This window comes from Mustela lutreola, chromosome 9, assembly GCF_030435805.1.
Source record: "Mustela lutreola isolate mMusLut2 chromosome 9, mMusLut2.pri, whole genome shotgun sequence".
NCBI lineage: Eukaryota > Metazoa > Chordata > Mammalia > Carnivora > Mustelidae > Mustela > Mustela lutreola.
Window position 1 is genome coordinate 1,496,801 of NC_081298.1, and position 18,835 is coordinate 1,515,635.

General features: G+C 57.3%; 1 protein-coding gene across 4 annotated transcripts in view; it reads right to left on the minus strand.

Annotated features, from left to right (window-relative positions):
• OSBPL2 (oxysterol binding protein like 2) overlaps positions 1 to 18,835 on the minus strand; it is a 36,007-nt gene that overhangs the window by 14,771 nt on the left and 2,401 nt on the right. For 3 of the 4 annotated variants that reach the window (XM_059132607.1, XM_059132609.1, XM_059132608.1), the window contains exons 2-4: positions 8,390 to 8,561; positions 5,527 to 5,671; positions 3,896 to 3,971 (exon numbers count right to left, since the gene is read on the minus strand). In XM_059132607.1, the coding sequence (XP_058988590.1) occupies positions 3,896 to 3,971; positions 5,527 to 5,671; positions 8,390 to 8,426 (258 nt within the window). In that variant the 5' untranslated portion in view covers positions 8,427 to 8,561. The remainder of the gene's footprint in view (positions 1 to 3,895; positions 3,972 to 5,526; positions 5,672 to 8,389; positions 8,562 to 18,835) is intronic. The other variant, XM_059132610.1, reaches the window with a different exon arrangement.

Sequence of the window (18,835 nt, forward strand, 5' to 3'; positions counted from 1 at the left end):
GGGGAGAGAGGGCCCCAGCGACCTGGCCGCGGAAGCACAACGCCACACACACCTCCTCTGCGGTCTAGCGTCCCATTTCCAGGAGCCCGGCCCACAGACCCCCCAGCAAACATAGAGAGACCAGACATCACTCAAACAGCCCCCATGGTGCCTGGGAGGTAGGCACAGCCCTGGGAGGCCCCGGGAGGCCACCCGACGCCGGACCACGCAGGTAAGCAGGGCTCCACATGGCCGTGGCTCCACTGGGCAAGGGAAAGGCGCAATAGCCTCGAGTCTGTCTGAAGAAAGAAGATGACACTCCATCGGGAGTAACAGACCAGAAAGTTCTGAACAGGTCCCCTCCAGGGGAAAGGGGACATGAACAGACAGGTCAGTGACAGGAAGGTAAATTCTTAGAATACACTGGAACCTCAACTTAGAATATACTGGAACCTCAACTGCAAGATTTGACTTTGGATTCACAATCTTTTTTTTTTTTTAAAGATTTTATTTATTTATTTGTCAGGGAGAGAGGGAGAGAGAGCAAGCACAGGCAGACAGAATGGCAGGCAGAGGCAGAGGGAGTAGCAGGCTCCCTGCTGAGCAAGGAGCCCGATGTGGGACTCGATCCCAGGACGCTGGGATCATGTCCTGAGCCGAAGGCAGCTCCTTAACCAACTGAGCCACCCAGGCGTCCCTGGATTCACAATCTTGAAACAAAATTAGTTTAGATAAGCCATCCCCAAACATCCAGAATAAAATGAAACAAGCGAACGCACACAGGTGCCTCGGGCACAGCCGCCTGGGGACGGGGTCACGCAGGGATTTAAAGCGCACGGATTCAAGATGCACCCTGAGGACAACATGAACCACAAAAGACAACAAACTCGCACGTTTCAGTAAACCCGCTGTCGGCAGCAGAGCTGGTCCTTCCCTCCAGAACCGTGACGCATGTGGGATGGAGCGGGTGAGTCATTACGTGCTCATCTAGATCAGACATCTCCAGTGTTGCTAAAAACTGGGCTTATCGGGGTTGCCTGGGGGGCTCAGTCACTTAAACATCTGCCTTCAGATCAGGTCATGATCCCACGGTCCCGGCCGGAATGAGCCCCACATCGGGCTCTTTGCTCAGCGAGGAGCCTGCCTCTCTCTGCCCCTCACATCGCTCATGCACATGTGCGCGCTCTCGCTCTTAAATCAATTAATAAGAATCTTAAAAAGAAAACTGAGATTATCAGTGTGGGAGAAAAGAGGCACAGACAGAAGACAGAGGAGGTTAGATGAATCCTGTCATCCCAAATTTAAAGCACCGTTGAAACAAATCAAAACAGCTCCTAGCTCTCTCCCCTGGGAAAAACCTAGAAAAAAGCAACCTGATAGCCTCCCTAGGGCCCAGCTATGGTCTTGAGTTGTCTCTCCCTCAACAAGGATTCTGGACAGGGAGGTACAGAATGAGCCGGGCGTCTTCTGTAAAGCATGGCGGCCGACCTGAAGATGCCGTTACCAGCCAGAGGTGGAGCAGCTCGGGGCCAGGACACACCCAGGAGCTTTAACTCCACGAGTCCGAAAACTGACAGAAGACACGCTGGTTGGTTATCCTGGTCACACCAGGTAACGCAGATGAACCAAATACATCACTTGACAACTGGGATAAAGAATCACTCCCTGACCCTGACTTTCTTATGCAAACCACACTCACAGCAGTGGAAGGGCTGCTCTCGGCACAAAAGCGTCCCAGGAAATAAAGGCAGAGCGACTGTGCTGGCGTGGCTCCATGACAACTGGGGCACGGATTGCCGAGAGCTCAAGGTCAGGAGAGAAGCAACAAAACGGTGTCCGCACACAGACTGAGAAGCACAGACACAGGAACGGCACTCGAGACAGCCATGAATTTGAGGACATTAACAGACCGCATGTTTTCCTGCACTAGGGTACCAGGACTGCGGTCGTGTTAAAACAGAAACTGGGGGCATCTGGGGGCCTCAATCAGTTAAGTCCATCCAACTCTTGGTTTCAGCTCAGGTCCTGATCTCAGGGTCCTGGGATCGAGCCCCACATCAGGCTCAGTGCTCAGCGCAGAATCTGCTTTAGATTTCCCTCCTGCTCTCTCAAATAAATAAAATAAATAATAAAAAAATAAAATAATAATAAGAAGAAAACCCAGAATCTGAATCCTTTAGCAATACAAGACATCTTCGCAAGTGGAGTTTGCTTCAAAATACCAGGGGAGGCAGGAAGTGATGAAGTGTGGCTGGGGGTGATGACCCCTGGCGAGGCCATGGTGCCGCCGTGAGCCGGGGCAGGACTCGGCCCTGCCCGCTGCTGCACGTGCGGGCAACAGCCCCTGTGGGCCCGCGCGGCGCTGGGGTGTAGCAGGCCGAGCCGTGCGGAGAACGGTGTCTCCGCTCCAGAGGCAGAGCCCCCACACGCTCCGCTGGGGCGGCTCTGGGAGCGTGCTGACCCGCGCGTTCCATTCGCTTTAATCTGAACCATCCCATCCCCAGGCTGGATTCCTCGGGGAATGCGATGTGATGGCGTCACTTTATGAAAACAAGCCTCAGGATCAAGGTCAAGTTCATCACCTGTCTCCAGACAGACACACCCGTCTGGACCTGATCTGCTCACACCATGAAAAACATGGGAGATAATAATGCTAAAAGAAAAGAATCCCAAATGTACCATTTTAAAACAAGAGACATGTGGGGGGCCTTGACCAAGGCCTCCTTAGTCAAAGGAGCCACAAGTTCTGATCTCAGGGCTGTGAGTTCGAGCCCCATGTGGACTGCAGAGATTACCTAAAAATAAAAATCTTCAGGGGCGCCTGGGTGGCTCGGTTGGTTGAGCATCTGCCTTCAGTTCAGGTCATAATCTTGGGGTCCTGGGATCGAGCCCCACATCAGGCTCTCTGCTCAGCAGGGAGTCTGCTTCTCCCTCTGCCTATGCCTGCCTCTGCCCTGCTTGTGCGCTCTCTTTCTGTCAAATTAGTAAATGCAATCTTTGGGAAAGAAAGAAAGAAAGAAAGAAAGACAGCACCCCTCCAACAGGAGGGCAGCTGGGGGGAGGCCTGGGAAAGCCCAGTCCCGCAAGCTGCGAGCAGTGATGCTCCAACAGGAGCCCCTTGTCCTGCGCTCGGAGCTCTGGCTATTATGTGGCAGGCTGCCATGACGGGCAGCAGGGTGAAAGTAAGCAGTGCGTCTCTGCACTCTTCTAGAAGAGTCCAAAATTATTTCAAAATACACAAAGTGCGAGAAAAGGTGCGGTTTCTGATGGGAAAAAGGCCTCCCACTGAGGGCAGAAGCAGACGCAGAAGCATGCCGGTGAGCAGCGCAGGGGTTAGGGCCACACGCCTGCTGCAGGACAGTCACTGGAGTCCACGTCAGCCACGGCCCGCGGGGGCGCTCTTCTCTCCCAAGGGCCACAGCTCACATCCCCAGGGAACGTCCAGACCATCATGGAGACCATGAGAAGAAAAGCCCCGTGGCTCCGGACCCCAGACACCCAAGCCTTCTGCCGCAAACCCAGAGCAGCTGAGCTCTCCCTGCAGCCGGCACGGGGGGCTGGGGGGCCGGAGCCCCAAGTCCCACACGCGTGCTCACGGCCTGCCCTCGGCGTGCGTCAGGGAGCCCAGTGTCCGAAGCCCGCCAACTCCCAGCCCGTCCTGGGGCTGGATGTGCACCCCCGTGGTGCTGCCTGCGCCAAGAACGTGACCGGCGGGATTGTCTTCCCGCTGCCCGTGAACACCGTGGCCACTTCTCTCCCTTGCCTTTACGTCTCTGTCCCTTTCCGAGTCTACTACCTCTGCCTCATGCCGCTATAAACACGCAGAGCGCGTCTTCCACGACCAGCAGTGCCGCAAATTCACAGGAATTAAAAATGTTTCAGCTTAAAGCCCCAAAATGGGTCCATCTGGACTTACCAAGCCGATGCATTTCTTTAATATGCTCCACACGCTGAAGTCACTTCTGGAGAACATCGGGGCAGGCAGCGAGGTCCTGCAGAGAAGCGACCGAGAAGCAGGTACTTACTCCGACGGCACGCCAGTCGCTCTTGGCCAATCAGAAACCACACGTCTGCACTAGAAGCTGCGGTGCTGCTCCGTGCCAGAGAAACAGTCATGGCCACACGGACAACTTTCCTTGCCCTCCACAGAGTCGGGGACAGGACACTTCCCTACCCCGGAGCAGCCCCGGGCCCACAGGCAGAGGCCAAGACATGAGGACACAAGAGGGAACTGAATTAACAAAACCTTTCCAGAAGCCTGCCATAAGGCCCTTTCAAACGTGAGTCTGTTTTCCTGAGCGACATTCCTCGCCGGGCTCTCTTCCCACCAGCTTCTGGGGGAAGAGAGGGAATCTGGAGCGGTCTCCCTCCTGGGAATCTGGAGCTGGGATAGGAAGCTCTCTCCTCCTGGAAAGAGGGAGCTGAGCAGACTAGGAATCCAGATGTGGGGGGAGGTGTGCTGGACCCACGCACTGCAGATAACCCACTGGTAGGCAGCCACACTGTGGGGGGACCCCCAGAAGGTGCCAGGGTCAGGAAGGGCCCCCCTGCCCCAAGGTGAGCCTTATGTGAGTCGAAAGGAAAAGCCAGAACTAGAGACACAGGAGGAGAATGCCGTGGCCAAGGGAGCCGAGCACACAGAGCTCTGCTGTGGGAAAGGCCCAGGTGTCCCCGAGGACTCGAGAGAGGCCCCTGTCAGCTGGGACCAGGGACAATGGGACAGGGGACAGGGGCCTGAGCCAGAGGAGTAGGGCCAAGGCTTCGTCCCAAGAGGAGGGTAGCCTTATAGTCCCCTAACCCAGCTGAGACCCTTCTGTTAGCCCTCACCGGGGACCACATGGACATCGGCTGAGAATTCCAACCACGAGGTGGAGGAGGCCCAGTCGGACCCGCCTTGTGGAAAGATGACTCTGCCCACAGCACGGAGAGGAGACGAGAGGGTGTGGAAGCAGTTAGGGGCACCACGAGGCACAGGAGAAGTGGGGCCAGTGCCTGAGGCACAACAGAGGGGCTAGGAGTCCTGAGGGACCCAGGCCCGTGGAACAAGGCCAACACGTCAGAGCCGGGCGACAGGGTACAAGGGAAGGAACGCGGCACTAGGCCGACGTGTGAACCAGACTCCCGGGGCACTGAGGGGATGACGGCAGAGCTCAGATCAGCAGAGCCCTACCTGCTCTTAGACAGGCCATCTGGGCATGCCGGGGGAGCTCTGACATCTGCCGAGCGAACGGACGAACAGAGGTGTGAGCGAGGCGTCTGAGTCCCCCCGGTGCACACATCCAGCAGGCACGGGGTGGAAGGCTCAGAGCGGGGTCTGCGGTGATGCTGGAGGGCTCCCTCAAGCCACAAAGCAAGTCATCATGGCGTGGACAGAGGCCGCCTTCCCACTGCCATGGATGCCGTCCAGGGGCCCCAGCACAGGTGACAGAAGCCGGGTTGCTCCTCCCGCTCAGGGCTCAAGAGAGCTAAGGGGTGCCCCTGCAGCACAGCGGGGGGCGGCCACGGACGCCCTGGGAGAGCCTCAGTTACACCCGCAGGACAACATACCTGTGCTTCTGAATTCCATTCTCTCGAGGGGGCCTCTCCTCGACCTTTCCGACCGCACTGCTTCTGCCAGTGTCCACGCGCATCACTCCAGCAACCCTCTGATCGGCCTCTGAAAAGTCCCCGGCAGAGTTCTCAGAATCAAAGCCTGCACACGACAAGCAGATCGGTCATTCTCACAGGACCGGGAAGACGCCCAGTCCACCTCCAAGAGTGCCGACCCTGCAGCAGAGTACCAGAGGCACTGACACACACTGTAGCTGTGAGCTCTGCCCCAAGAGCCCCAGGCCGAGGCTGAGGACGCGGGCACCCTGGCTCTCGGGGGCCTTTCCCACGAGCAGCTCGGCCAGGCTGCGGCCTGAGGTCTGGCCCTCTGGCAGGGAGCAGTCTGGCCTCACTCCAGTGGGGCCCACCTTGAGGCTCAGCACGCTCTGACCCTGCACGAGGTCTTGTTCTAGAACACAGGCCACGGCAGTAGCCTCTGCGGAACAGGAACCGTGCGCCGCACACACGCACTGCCAGACACATGCCCGTGAGCGAGAGGCCGAGCACGGCCAGAGCGGTTGGAGTCCAGCAAGCCTCCCCCACAGCACAGAGCTCCGGCGGTGGGTTCCTGGGGACTTGCCCACTGGGAGGGCCTCCTCCCAGAGCAATGAATGGGCCTCGCCAGCGCTGGGCCACGGCCGCCAGGACAGAGTCCATCCAGCTGGGGACGGGGCTCCAGGACCACCACGCTCGGCCGTGACCTTGACCACGGGAGAGAAGGCACGAGACCCAATGGGAGCTGAGCTCCCGCCGGCCCCTCACTTGGCAGATGAAGGCGAGGCCCGGGGCATAAGGCCAGGCGGGGGAGCACTGCCAGCCCCGAAATGTAAACAAATCTGCTGCTGTGCTTCCCTGAGCACGTGCGGACAGCCTCCCCACGGCTCCTCCCCACACACAGGTTCACGAGCTGCAGCAGGTACCGCTCTGCGCCTGGGTGGCTCAGTGGTTTAAGCCTCTGCCTCCGGCTCAGATCATGATCTCAGGGTCCTGGAATCAAGCCCCACATCGGGCTCTCTGCTCTGCAGGGAGCCTGCCTCCCCCCTCCCTCTGCCTGCCTCTCTGCCTGCTTGTGATCTCTGTCAAATAAATAAAATCTCTAAAAAAAAATAAGGAAGATTTTAAAAATTAAAAAATAAAAATAAAAAACCAAAACGTTCCCCTTCCATGGTGCTGATCCTTGGCCGAAATAACTGCCTCCCCAGCCTTCATCTGGTGCCTGCCGGGCTTGGACACTTTGTCCTACTTTTTCCTCCCGGCCATGGACTCAGACCAGTGCTCCGCAGTGAGGCAATCAGCCTCTGCGGCTCTCCGGCTGCATCACTGCACTGGGCAACTCGGTGCCTTTTTTCTATTATCTGATTTGGAACTGAAGGACTGAGGTGAGAAGGCGCCGTCCCCTGGACAGCTCTGTCCTCCTGTCTCAGGGACACGCAGAGGAACACTGTGAGCACAGAGGCAGAGACTGAGCTTCTCTAAATGGCTGCACAAAGCTCATGTCCTCTCTAGAGAAAACTCTCCAGGCCAAGGTCAGAGACGTGTTCGGGAATCTGGCTACACTGGTCCCAGGCCAAAGGGAGCTTCCTATGAGACCCCGAAGAGAGGGGTGCACCAAGGCCGCTCTCCTACTTACAAACACCATCGCCCCCCACAAGGGCCCGGTGGCCCACGGGCCTGAGTCCCTGATGACCACCGCGCTCTGCGGTGACCAGCTGCACACGGTGACTGAGGAGGGAGGTCGGGCAGAGCAACACGCTGCCCAAGAAGCACATCCACGAGGAGCATCGCAGCCCTGAGATCGAGATCGTGGAGGAGGACTTAATAATTTGGCCTCTGAAAACCATAGGCAGCTCAGCACATCCCACTTCTTGGGTTTCAAAGAAGGAGTCAGTAGTCGGGGGCTGCCAGTCCCCCAAACTGCTGCGACCCTTGGTCTGCGGCTGGTGAGTGACAGCCCGAGAGCCAGCAGACAGACATGGTGGCCCATGGTCAAGCAGGCCTAGAGGGCACAGTGACAGCAGTCACCAGCAGAAGGAGCCCCTCTGACCTGACAGTCTGCCACTAAAAACCCCAAGAAAGAGTTCAAAGTTGCCATTATGGTCCTCTACCTAACGGGGGGACTGGGACCACCGGAGTCTCTCCAAGCCCCTTCCCACCAGTAACGGTCCTCAGCTGACGACACACGATGTTCCAGATGTTGCCCATGAGAAGGAATTGCCGGCTTGAGCGTGAAGGGTCATTAGGACCATGCGGTCACTGTACACTTGCCCCCTTAGGGGCTCGGGGCTTCTTCCCACCAATGGGGAGAAGAGGCCACTTGAAGCCAGTGTGAGCTGGGCCAGCGCAGCCCGCCCTCCCCGGCCCATGCCAGCCCCGGCCCCAGCCCCGCGCACGCACACGTTGGCCTTGCCCCGCGCTGGTTCCTGCAGGCTCATGCTGTCGTCTACGGGCGGACAGATGTCAGGGGCGCAGCAGTCCTGACAACGGTCTCAGGAAAGAGAAACTAAACCAGATCTAGTTCTGACGCACAGACAACAAGGCATGATCAGTGCGTACAGACGACGTAAGAAAACGCGCCATCTCGTTTAGGGATCCCGATAAGAGCACGTACACTCCAGGGCAACTTTTAAACCCAAAACTCAGCTGCCCTTTCTTGTTACGGCCTGTGGCCTAGAGGCTCCCTCCGCATGCTTCTGCGGGCGTCAGTGCGGGGGAACATGTCCCACTTCTTGCCTGCACGGCTTTACCGAGCCTTCTCACGCCCCCAAGGCCCAGTCTAGGGCCGGGACGCCACGGCCTCGGAGTCACTTCCTGCCCCACTCACCTGTGACAGCGTCGAAGAATTCCTCCTCGCCGTTCATCCTTCGGTTGCCGGGCTCCCTCGCCGCCCGGTCCCGGCCTTTCTACGGAGCCATTGCGCCCGACCTACATCAGCGGGTAAGTAACTGTACGCTGGCAACTTCCCTCTTGGTAAAGACCCAACAGGCACTGGAGATCTAAGGGGAAACACATTTCCATACACTTAGCTTTCACAAGTTTTATGGTTTAGAAACATTTTTAAAATACCCAATCAGCATTATTGGAATCAATCTCGATTTACAATTTAAGCAAAGAAATTAAATGAATGATCTAACAAATGCATGATCTCAAAAAATATGAGAGAAACATTCCTAATAATATAAATATCCATCAGCCAATAACAGATTAATAAGTAACCATTATCTGAAGTTATTTTAAAAAATCGTTATCTACAGTTGTGTAAGGAAACAGGAACACTGTAGTCAACAGCACGAGAAACAAGTGCTGGCGAGGACACGGAGGAAAAGGAACCCTCGTGCCCTGCTGGTGGGAAGCAGTCTGGGGCAGCCACTCTGCAGCCCAGGAGGGAAGGGCCTCAAACATTAAAGCCAGAGTGACCATGTGATCTGGTGATTCTGGGTATTTACCAAGGAAACAAAAACGCTGATTCTGAGTGATAAATGCACCTTTACCGCAACAGTAAGGACAGCAGCCAAGACGCAGAAGCAACACAGTGTCCACAGACAGAGGGCCGGCCGAAGATGGGGGTGCGCGTGCGTGCGCGTGTGTGTGTGTGAGAGAGAGAGAGAGAGGGAACACTACTCCGCCATAAAAAGGGCAGAATCTTGCCATCTGCAACAACATAAATAACCCAGAGCACGCGATGCGAAATACGTCGGAGACAAACGAATACCACACAACGTCACTTACATGTGGAACCAGAAGACAAATGAATAAGCAAAAAAACAAACAAAAAGCAGAAAAGACCTATAAATACAGAGAAGAGACCTACGGCTGCCAGGGGCGTGGGGGAACGGGGGAGGGGAGGGTCAAGCTTCCAGCTGTGGTGGGAACAGTCACAGGGGCTGTGGCCAGGGGCACTGTGATAGCAGGCTGTGGCGACAGACGGCAGCCGCACCTGTGGTGAGCTCAGCATCACTGGGTTGTACGCCTGACACTAACGTAACATTGTGTCAACGATACCACCTTATTTTAAAATAGTAACAAATTCTTAAAAAGAAAACAGTGAGGGGCGCGTGAAGCCCCAGACTCAGTGTTTGCTCAGGTGGGTCTCAGCGTGGCGAGGTCAAGCCCCGCACTGGGCTGCGCTGGGGGTGGAGCCTGCTGGAGAGTCCCCCCACCCCACCCCCGGCCTCGTGCTCTCCCTCGCCCTCTCCCTCGCTTTAAAAAGAAAAACCACGCAATGATCGATGCGGGGAAGCAGCCAGACCCGCGGAAGGGCAGGTCAGTTGCGGTGAGGTGCTCACACGTCTGGGGCTCAAACACACCCAGAACCTCCCACTGAAGGTCGCTGTAAACAAGAAAAGCACAATGACGTCCGAGCCCGTGTCCCACCGACTTTAAACCGAGTTTCCACCCCAGAGAATTAAGGCAGCTGTGTAAGTGAGCTGCTATCGACACAAACTGAAACCGACTTAGACTTTCTCAAAACTATTTTGGCAGAACTCACGCATCCCTTTATGAAAAGCAGCATTTTATAAACAGCAGCGGCAGGTCAGCCTTGTCCCCAGACCTTTCCCTTTTTATGAAAACAGGCTGAGTCTACATCTAACTGTGTCAGCCACACCGACGTTGGGGCCGAGCCCGCCTCCCGGTTCTGGGGCAGCGAAGGCTCAGGCGGTCCCCAGGAAGGGACACGCCCTCCGTCCTTGGAGCGGCGGCACAGTGCTGGGTGACATCTGCTCCTCTCCGGCCGTGTCCTGAGCACACGTGAGCTTCCACGCTATGGATCGGGCCAGCAGGAAGCCGCCCTGAAAGGCTCTCAGAGATCCCGTTCTTCCCACTATGTGGAGCCAGGCACCAGGCAGCTTCTGGAAACACCCATATGAAGCCTCACCCAGCGGTTCAACGTTGTCGCCTACCACGTTAGGGAAGTGACCACTTCCTCTAATTCCTCTCTGACGTGACCTGTTCCGTCTATGACACACAGCCACTTGCCCAGTCCCTCTGGAAGCCGCTTGAAGGAGCCAGAGTCCCTGGAGGAGAAATGGCTGACTCCAGGACCAGGATCCGTCTTGGGCAGCAAGAAGCCAGAGGCTCCCATCACAAGGCTCAGGACGAGCCCACAGAGGCTCCTGCGGCGACAAGGGAACCACCTAAGTGCCAGCACGCAGCAGGAGATGCAGACACGTCAGACACAGCTGAGCTCGCCAGAAGACGAGGTGGTCACCCTGGGGGACGCCCACACATTGAAACCAGTCGCTGACCGGGAAGCACCAAGCCTCCATCCAATCTTCTTTTGGGCGCAGGCTCTGGGCCACCGTCTGGCTGAATGCCAGAGGGGGAGCGGCGTGACAGCCAGACTCCAGCAAGTCGGTGCAGGGGTGGGGGGGGTGCATGTGGGGCACAGCTGTACAACACGGACAGGTGGCCGTGTCCGGTGCCGCCTGGAGGCCGCCCACCAGCGGTGCTGTGAGACCCGAACCGGGTGCGCCACGTGCCCATGGCACAGGAGGGCACCACACCCGTCCACCGCTGTGCCCCAGAACCTCAGCCCAGACGCGCCCCGGCCTCCGGCTCTCACCGCCAACCTAAGGAACACAGAGCATAAGGCAACGCGCTGAGCCCCAGCCTGATGAGAGTCAGCAAAATCCAGACTCTCGGGATGTCTGCGCGGTGACCCAGCTTCTCGGAGAAACAGGTCACAAAGGACGGAGCAGGGCAGGAGGGGGCCTCCCCAGTGCACCCGGCCCACCAGCTACACGTCCAGCTACGCCCTGGGCTGAACGGTCAGCCCTGCCCAGGGTGAACGTGTGGCAGAGAGTGGAGGACCAGGTCCCGACCGAGGGGACAGGTTCAGGGGTGCGCACGTAGGTCAACATTTACTGGACGGCTTAAATATGGGTCCTTGGTTGTACCTCGGTTAAACCTCAAATAAAGTACTTTTCAAGAAGGCACAGGTGTCCTAACCTCTTTAGAGCCACACACTGAAGTCCACGTGGACGGAAGGTTACCGCCGGGATCTCCCTCCAAGTGACCTGGAAGCAGCGGGCGGGGCAGGTGGGTGCTGGCCCAAGCCAGTCCCGGAGGAAGCCGGGATGGGCGCACAGGGGACCCTTGGGCTCTGCCACCTGCCTTCCCGCACACTGAAAATCTCCCATGATAAAAGGTACATGAAAAGCCATGACATTTTCTTTTTTGTATGCTTTCTCACCCAGAATAAAACTATTAAAATATTAAAAATAAATCAAACAAAATGCATGGAAATCTTTAAATTGAGCCTCGAAGATGTCAGGCAGGACAAGCGCTGGCTGTCAACCAGGCCAGCGCTGAGAACCGGAGCCTGCCTGGAAGGCCTCTGCCACAAACCCCACACACTGCACAGGGTCAGTGATGGGGTCTGCACAGCACCCGCAGGCCGACTCAGTCTTACCAGGTCAGGAATTAATTCTAACAGTCTCGAGGTAATTCCTGAAAGAGCTGTCTTCATTTTGCCTGGGCACCCAAACTCCCCACTGCCACAGACCATCAAGGCCAAACGGTGATTTCCCTCACGACTTCCACAAACATCCGCCAACGGCCACTTGGTGCCCGGCCTGGGGGGCCCCGGGAGGCTGTGCGGGGCGGCCCCAGGCCCTTCACACGCCTGCCGCCCACCTGGCCTCGTCGCGGAAGAGGAGCCCCGGCCACCACCTGGGGCCCCGCAGCATGTGGTCGTCCACCCAAGGGGCTGAGCTGTCTGGGGTGCTGGACATGGGTCTCCCACCCCCAAACCTGGCCCACGCGCCCTGCAGAGGGGAGCGCAGGGCCGTATGCATCAAGCCACCCCCACCCCCACAGCAAGAAGGCGCTCGAACTAAGGGACACTGAGGCTCTGTCACTCAGTCCCCCACCTTGGTGCCCGGACACACAGCAAGTCAACTGCTCGAGAAACGGCATCGAGAAGGCAGAATTTAGTATTTCCTACATATGTTCTTCTTCACGCAGATTTTATTGTGCATTCAGAAGACATCCACTTAGACAGTATTTCAGGAAAGGGCTTTCTTTCTTTCTTTTTTTTTTTAATTATCTCCTTCTGTCCCACTGTCCCCTCTTCTAACTGCAGACAAAACGCAGGAAGCTAAGCCTGTTCTGCCCATCGTCACTGGCCTCCTGTCATCGGGCTGTCCTTCTGCACTGCCCTCGGGCCCTGGAGTGATGCCACAGGGCTGACCTGGCCTCACGGAGGGAGCAGACGAAGGAGGCAGAGGTCCTGACCCCTGCATGTGGGGACCTCCCGCCATGGGCTGCACGGACTCCTCACTCCCAGACTCTTCAGGGGGACACCAGCCCATGACCTCACCATTCCTCCCAGTCTCCCACAAAATGCCTACTCCCTTGAGAAGAGCCGCGGCTCCTTTACCGTGTGCGCCGGCTGCCATCCGCACATCCGGGCGCCTGGCTCCACACGGAACGTCCCGTTACCACTTGTACAAACACAAGCACACTTGAACAAACACCACTCCAGGCTTGCAAACCCAGCTGTACCACGCTCTTTAGAAAACCAGATCCACTCACACAGGAGTAAGGGACTAGCTAAGGGACACAGACACTGGCCTTCATGGTCAACCCACCAAAGAGATGAACCGTGCGTGATTTCTCCTCTCTATGGAAAACAAGCAAGGCGACCTAGGTGTGACCTTCACAAAGGAAAGGGACACAGCTATGAACACTCGAAAAGTACTTTTGCAGTTCAATATCAACTGTGAACGTCAATTGTCCAAAATAATATAAATTCTATTGAATAATTTAAAAATACACCAGCAAGCATCAACCCGACGGGTGGGACATGAGGACACAGAGCGCTTTGAACCTCGCCCCGCAGGCTGGAGGCCACACAGAGCGCACAGGCCACCACCCAGCAGCGCCCGTGGCACACGTTCTTCCCGAGCACACACGGGACAGCGTCCAGCAGAGGCTGCATGTCAGGCCACAACCTACGTCTCAACAGATTTTACAAAACAGTCTCAGGCAAAGCATCCTGTCACCCTGAAAGGCGATGAGTTAGAAATCAAGAAGAACAGGAAGACTGGAATATTCCCAGACGTGCGGCGATTCGATGGCGGGCTCTGAAGCAAGAGATCAAAGAAGAAACCACAAGAGCAATCAGGAAATACCCAGAAACAAATGAAAACGCACACTCCGTGTGCACAAACCCAGGCGGTGCGGCAAAGGCAGTGCCGGCCGGACTCGATGAAGCAACACCAACATCAAAAAATAAGAAAAAACTCTCAAATCAACAACTTTACGATCTAAGGAAAAAGAATCAATACCAAGGTTAGCAGAAAAAAGGGAGTAAGAATAGAAAAACCAATGACCCAACAAAATTGATCACCGTAGCGAGGCCGACAAAGAGAAAGAGAGGCCGCTGAGCGACAACCGGACATCGCCACCGAGTCCGGCAAATAGGGCTGCGGTGAGTGCCGCAAGCACCGGCACGCCGGCCACCGGGACCCTCTCGCTGAAGTGGACAGACTCCCAGAAACACTAGCCCCACCACCAAGACCAACTCATACAGAAACAGAAAATCTCTGACGAGTAAGGAGACTGACTCCGTGATCAAACGTCTCGCAGTGAAGATGAGCCCCGGGTCTGATGGCTTCCATCACGCCCGTCAGAAACAGAGGTGGGCGGGCAGTGGCCACCTCCACCAGCATCTGCAAAGCTCTTGTTACCCTGTGGCTGTTAAGGTCAAGGCCGAATGCTTCTGGAAACCGGTGCCCGTGCACAGTGCAGAGGACACGGGGAGCCTCAGGCTAATGACAGAGCTAACCCAAAGTCTCCACCGCCTCCCCGCAGGGCGTCTCCTTCTCCAGGAGCCACCTGGCCGGCAGACCCCTGGAGAGATGCTCCTGTGACACTAAAATGTTACTGGGGATGCAGCGGGCACCAACACGGGAAACACTGTCCCTCCTGAGTGTGAGCCACACGCTCGACTACAAGTGGGAAGAAGAGACCGACAGAGGTGGAAGAAGGAACTCAGGAAGAGGAAAACCAAGGTCAACTGGTGATGGTGACATGCCCCAAGGAGAAGGCCGGCCCTGAGGTATACCACAGCCTGCCGGCTCTCTCCACCAGGCAGCCCCTGAGGCAGGAGCGAGGGGCACGGAGCCACCGGTCCCTGTGTCTCCAGAGACCTCACCCCTCCCCACAGCAATGCCACTGTGGGCAGACAGGGCTTCTTGGCTACACCGTCCTTGTGGTCACTCATGTTTTAGTGTGTTTTAGTTTTTAGTGTTTAAGTGTCCACTTTGTGCATGAAACCTACCCGTCACTTGGATGCCTAAGACCCTCACCCTACCGATGCCCAAAGTGCCACAGTTCCCAGCTTCTTTCTTCTGTAAAATACCAAAAACAGGGGTACCTGGGTGGCTCAGTGGGTTAAGCCTCTGCTTTCAGCTCAGGTCATGATCTCAGGGTCCAGGGATCGAGCCCCGCATCAGGCTCCCTGCTTACCAGGGAGCCTGCTTCCCCCTCTCTCTTTGCCTGCCTCTCTGCCTACTCGTGATCTCTCTGTCAAATAAATAAACAAAACCTTTAAAACACACACACACACACACACACACACACACACCAAAAACAAATGGAAACAGGCTCAATCTGCACCGGCTCCAGAGCCACGGCGCAGAACCTACGGCCTGGCTAGAGATGCACTTGTCTGCTGGGTCTGGTGCAGTAGCCTGTGAGCACCTGAGCCGCCGCTGCCTTGTCTGACAAAGGCAAGGCTTACTCTTATGTAATGCTAATGGACTGAATGCCTTCCACTTCACCATCCATCTGGACACAGCACTCCAGGCCCTCACTGGGCTGAGACCATGGGTGACCTTCTCATGGACCACGCAGCAGCCCCAGAAAGCCCCGGTGCTCCGGCCACACAGAAGCACATGGAAAGGAGGTGGCCAGCAGAGCAGGGAGGGGCGGAAGCAATGACTGGACCCATTGGCAGAAGCCTTCCCCAAACCCACCTGTTAGATGCGACCCAGCAAGGACACTGGGCCCAGCCTGTTTGTTCTCATTTCCAAACCCGCCTGGACAGCTCAACCCTCACGGAAACGTGCCACTGCCACCCGCGACGGAGTTCAGGCCCTCGTCCTCCCGCAGCTGGCGGACAACCTGCTCTACTCACGCAGCCTCTGTCACCAGGTGAGCCGCACGGGGCTGTGCACTCCCCGTCCCCCAGGCACCCCTCACACCGGGTCTTGGTGACCTCGGGCAGGAGCGGAGGCGGACCTTCTGGACATGGCTTCCCGAGACCTGTGGGAACGTGGCCCCGTCCGGAGGCACATGACGCTCCACGAAGGGGCTGGGAGCCGTGCGTTCTGACGCGTGTGGCTCTCCGTCTCTGCCTTCCCCAGGTCTGTGCCACCAGCATGGCGATCAGCGGCCTGACACCGGACAGGATTCACAGGCTCTGCTCCGAGGGCAGGTTTCAGCTCGGCTCTCGCACAGACAGACAAGCGGCAGCCCAGCCCGGAGCCGGCGAGGCCCGCATCCACACTGGGCCTGCGGGACCTGTTAGGGGTCCGTGCACGAAACAGCGCCAAGCCCTCGTGCTACGCAAGCAAATGTTCGTGCCCATCGCGGATGGTGTCCCGTTCTCCGCGCCAACAGAGGACCCTGAAAGGCAGGCGGAGGGAACACCAGCCGGGCCCCAGGAGTGGCGGCAGCCACCGCAGGGAAGCCGCACCCACCGCGGGCTCAGCAGGCGGGAGCAGAGCACCCCATCACACCGACCAGCTCCCTCTGGCTCCCGCCCCCCCCCCACCCCAGCGGCTGAAGGTTCCACAGCGAGTGCCAGAAACACCACGTGCATCGAGGCGTGAGCCCAGCACCAGGACGCGCCAGCTCTTTTGCACACACACTGGGCTTCACCCACCTCGTCATTCTGTGACACGGGAAAAAGCGGTTCCGACCCACAGCCCGCGACAATGCATGCGGACACTGGACAGGGAGCTCGACCACGGCCTGCAGGCTGTGCTCGCAGCAAACCGCCGAGCAGCCGCCATGCCAGCGGGCACGGTGCAGGGCGCTGAGAACCGGGGAATCCGTAGGGAGCGCTCCCCACCCCCGCCACAGCAGGCCCGTCAGAACGGGAGAAGGCCACCGCGTCCAGGGAAGCGCAGATCCCGGAGAGCTGAGGCTGGGCCTTAGAACCACGCTTCTTACAAAATCGCGCAGGTTCTTCCGACGGAAGAGCCCCGTGACGCTAACCCAGGAGCCCTCCACCCTGGCAGGCATCAGCCTTCCGCCCAAAGCCCAGCTACCACAGAGACAGAAGCCACAGCACCTCTCAGGGAGCCGGGCCCCAGCACAGGGGACCCCTCCGGCCGTCCTCCTGCCCTGTGGCCTGCCCTGCTCCCCCTCGGGGTTCTGAGTCTCTGGAACACAGGTGCTCAGTGCCCGACCCAACAGGATCCTCCCCCTCCCCGCGGCTGGACAGTGTCACCACAGGGCCCGCTGCTCCTGTCACTACGGTCACTCTTCACGGTGCCTCTTGTCACTCTACAGGTTTCCAGTCTGGATGTCAAATCATAGTCCCCGCTGGTTTCAAGGCAGCAAAGTCACTTTCCAGCCAAGCAGGAGTCGGAACACAGCTCGCCGTCCCTCACCGCCAGCCTCGGAGCAGCCTCGTCCGTTCAGTAAAACACACGGCCCCCCTTGCCCCGTGGCTGCCGTAGGTTTCTCTAGAACCTGGACTCAGTACAGCGTCCCTACAGACCATTCTCACGCATGTCACGCCCTCTCCCCAGAACTCCTGCACCAGCCTGGAACAAGCCTTACTCTGGGCACCTTATAACCCTCCGTGAAGGTACAAACTCAGCAGTGAGACACACCTGTCCACCCAGACGGTCCCCACTGCTGACAGGCCACAAGCCTGGAGACAGCCCCAGATCCTGAGCACCCAGGGACCCAGGGCTTCTGGAACAGACCATCAGGCTCGGGGGGATGAGGCCCAGAAGAGCACCCCCCTCCACCCCACCCCAGTCAGGCCCCAAGGCTGTGCGTCTGGGAGCCAGGACCAGGACCAGGACCACAGCCTGTGTCTCAAAACAACCTTCCTGGCACTACCTTGACAGAAAGACAAAGCGAGCAGAGACACGCAGGCAGCCAGGATCTTCCGACATCAAGCTTCTTCAGACAGTCCTTTCCATTTTTTTAATTAAGTTTTGTGGGGGGGGGCCTGAGTGGTTCACTCATTTAAGCATCTGCCTTGCACTCTGGTCACGATCCCAGGGCCCTGGGATAGAGCCTCACATCTGGCTCCCTGCTCAAGGGGGAGACGGCTTTTCCCTCGCCCCTCCCCCCCCCCACCGCTCCAGAGCTCTCTTCATGCACACACTCTCTCTCCCTCAAATAAAATCTATTTAAAAAAAGATTTTTTTTTAATTTTATTTTTAAGCTACCTCTACACCTGCCGTGGGGCTTAGAACTCACCATCCGAAGATCAAGAGTCACAGGCTCTAGCGACAGGGCCAGCCGGGCACCCCAGACAGCCTTCTGTAAGAGCCTGCTTCCCTATCTAGCTCCACACAACGGTTATCGTATTTGTGTGACCTGAAGATCCGATGGAAAGAACAGTGATTTGAAATCCTGCCAGATAACCTGAAGTTGCTTTGTGTGCTTCAGAGAAAAACGGGAACCACCATCAAGAGTCTACGGGGCTCTCAATCACATTAAGGAGAGCTGCGGGACGGACCGTGCCCTACACCATGTCTGAGTCTGGGCTTGACCCCAGCCCGAGTGCCACGCGCTCCAACACCAAACCCTGGAAAGAGCAGAACTTCCAGCAGCCACACAGAGCAATCACCCCCGCAGAGGCTGCGTTTAAAGCGTTAACCGTGAACCGAAGATGCTACCTCTGAGGACAGAAGTACTTTTTATTCCTCAGTCGGGTCGGAACACGGAAGTCTCCCGCAGCCTCAGGAAGCTGGAGTCCTGCTCCAGGCTCAGAATTAAGCCTAACACGAGGCAACGCACACCCGACAGTAAGCCCAGGGTCCGCCCACACCAGCCTGGCGCAATGGCGATGTCCCTGCGTGTGCAGGGCCCTCCACTGTCCCAGGGTCCTTCTCGGGCCAGGGGTGTTGGCGTCAAGTCCTGTACGACCCCATCTCAGTAGTCAGAACTGTAGAGTTTCCTGTAACTCATTTCAACAAAATGTAGCCCTGCCGACCAAAGATGTCTTTGGCTTCACTTCTAACCCGCAACCACATGTGTCTGTGCATCACGGTCAACGTCAACGCTCCACGGA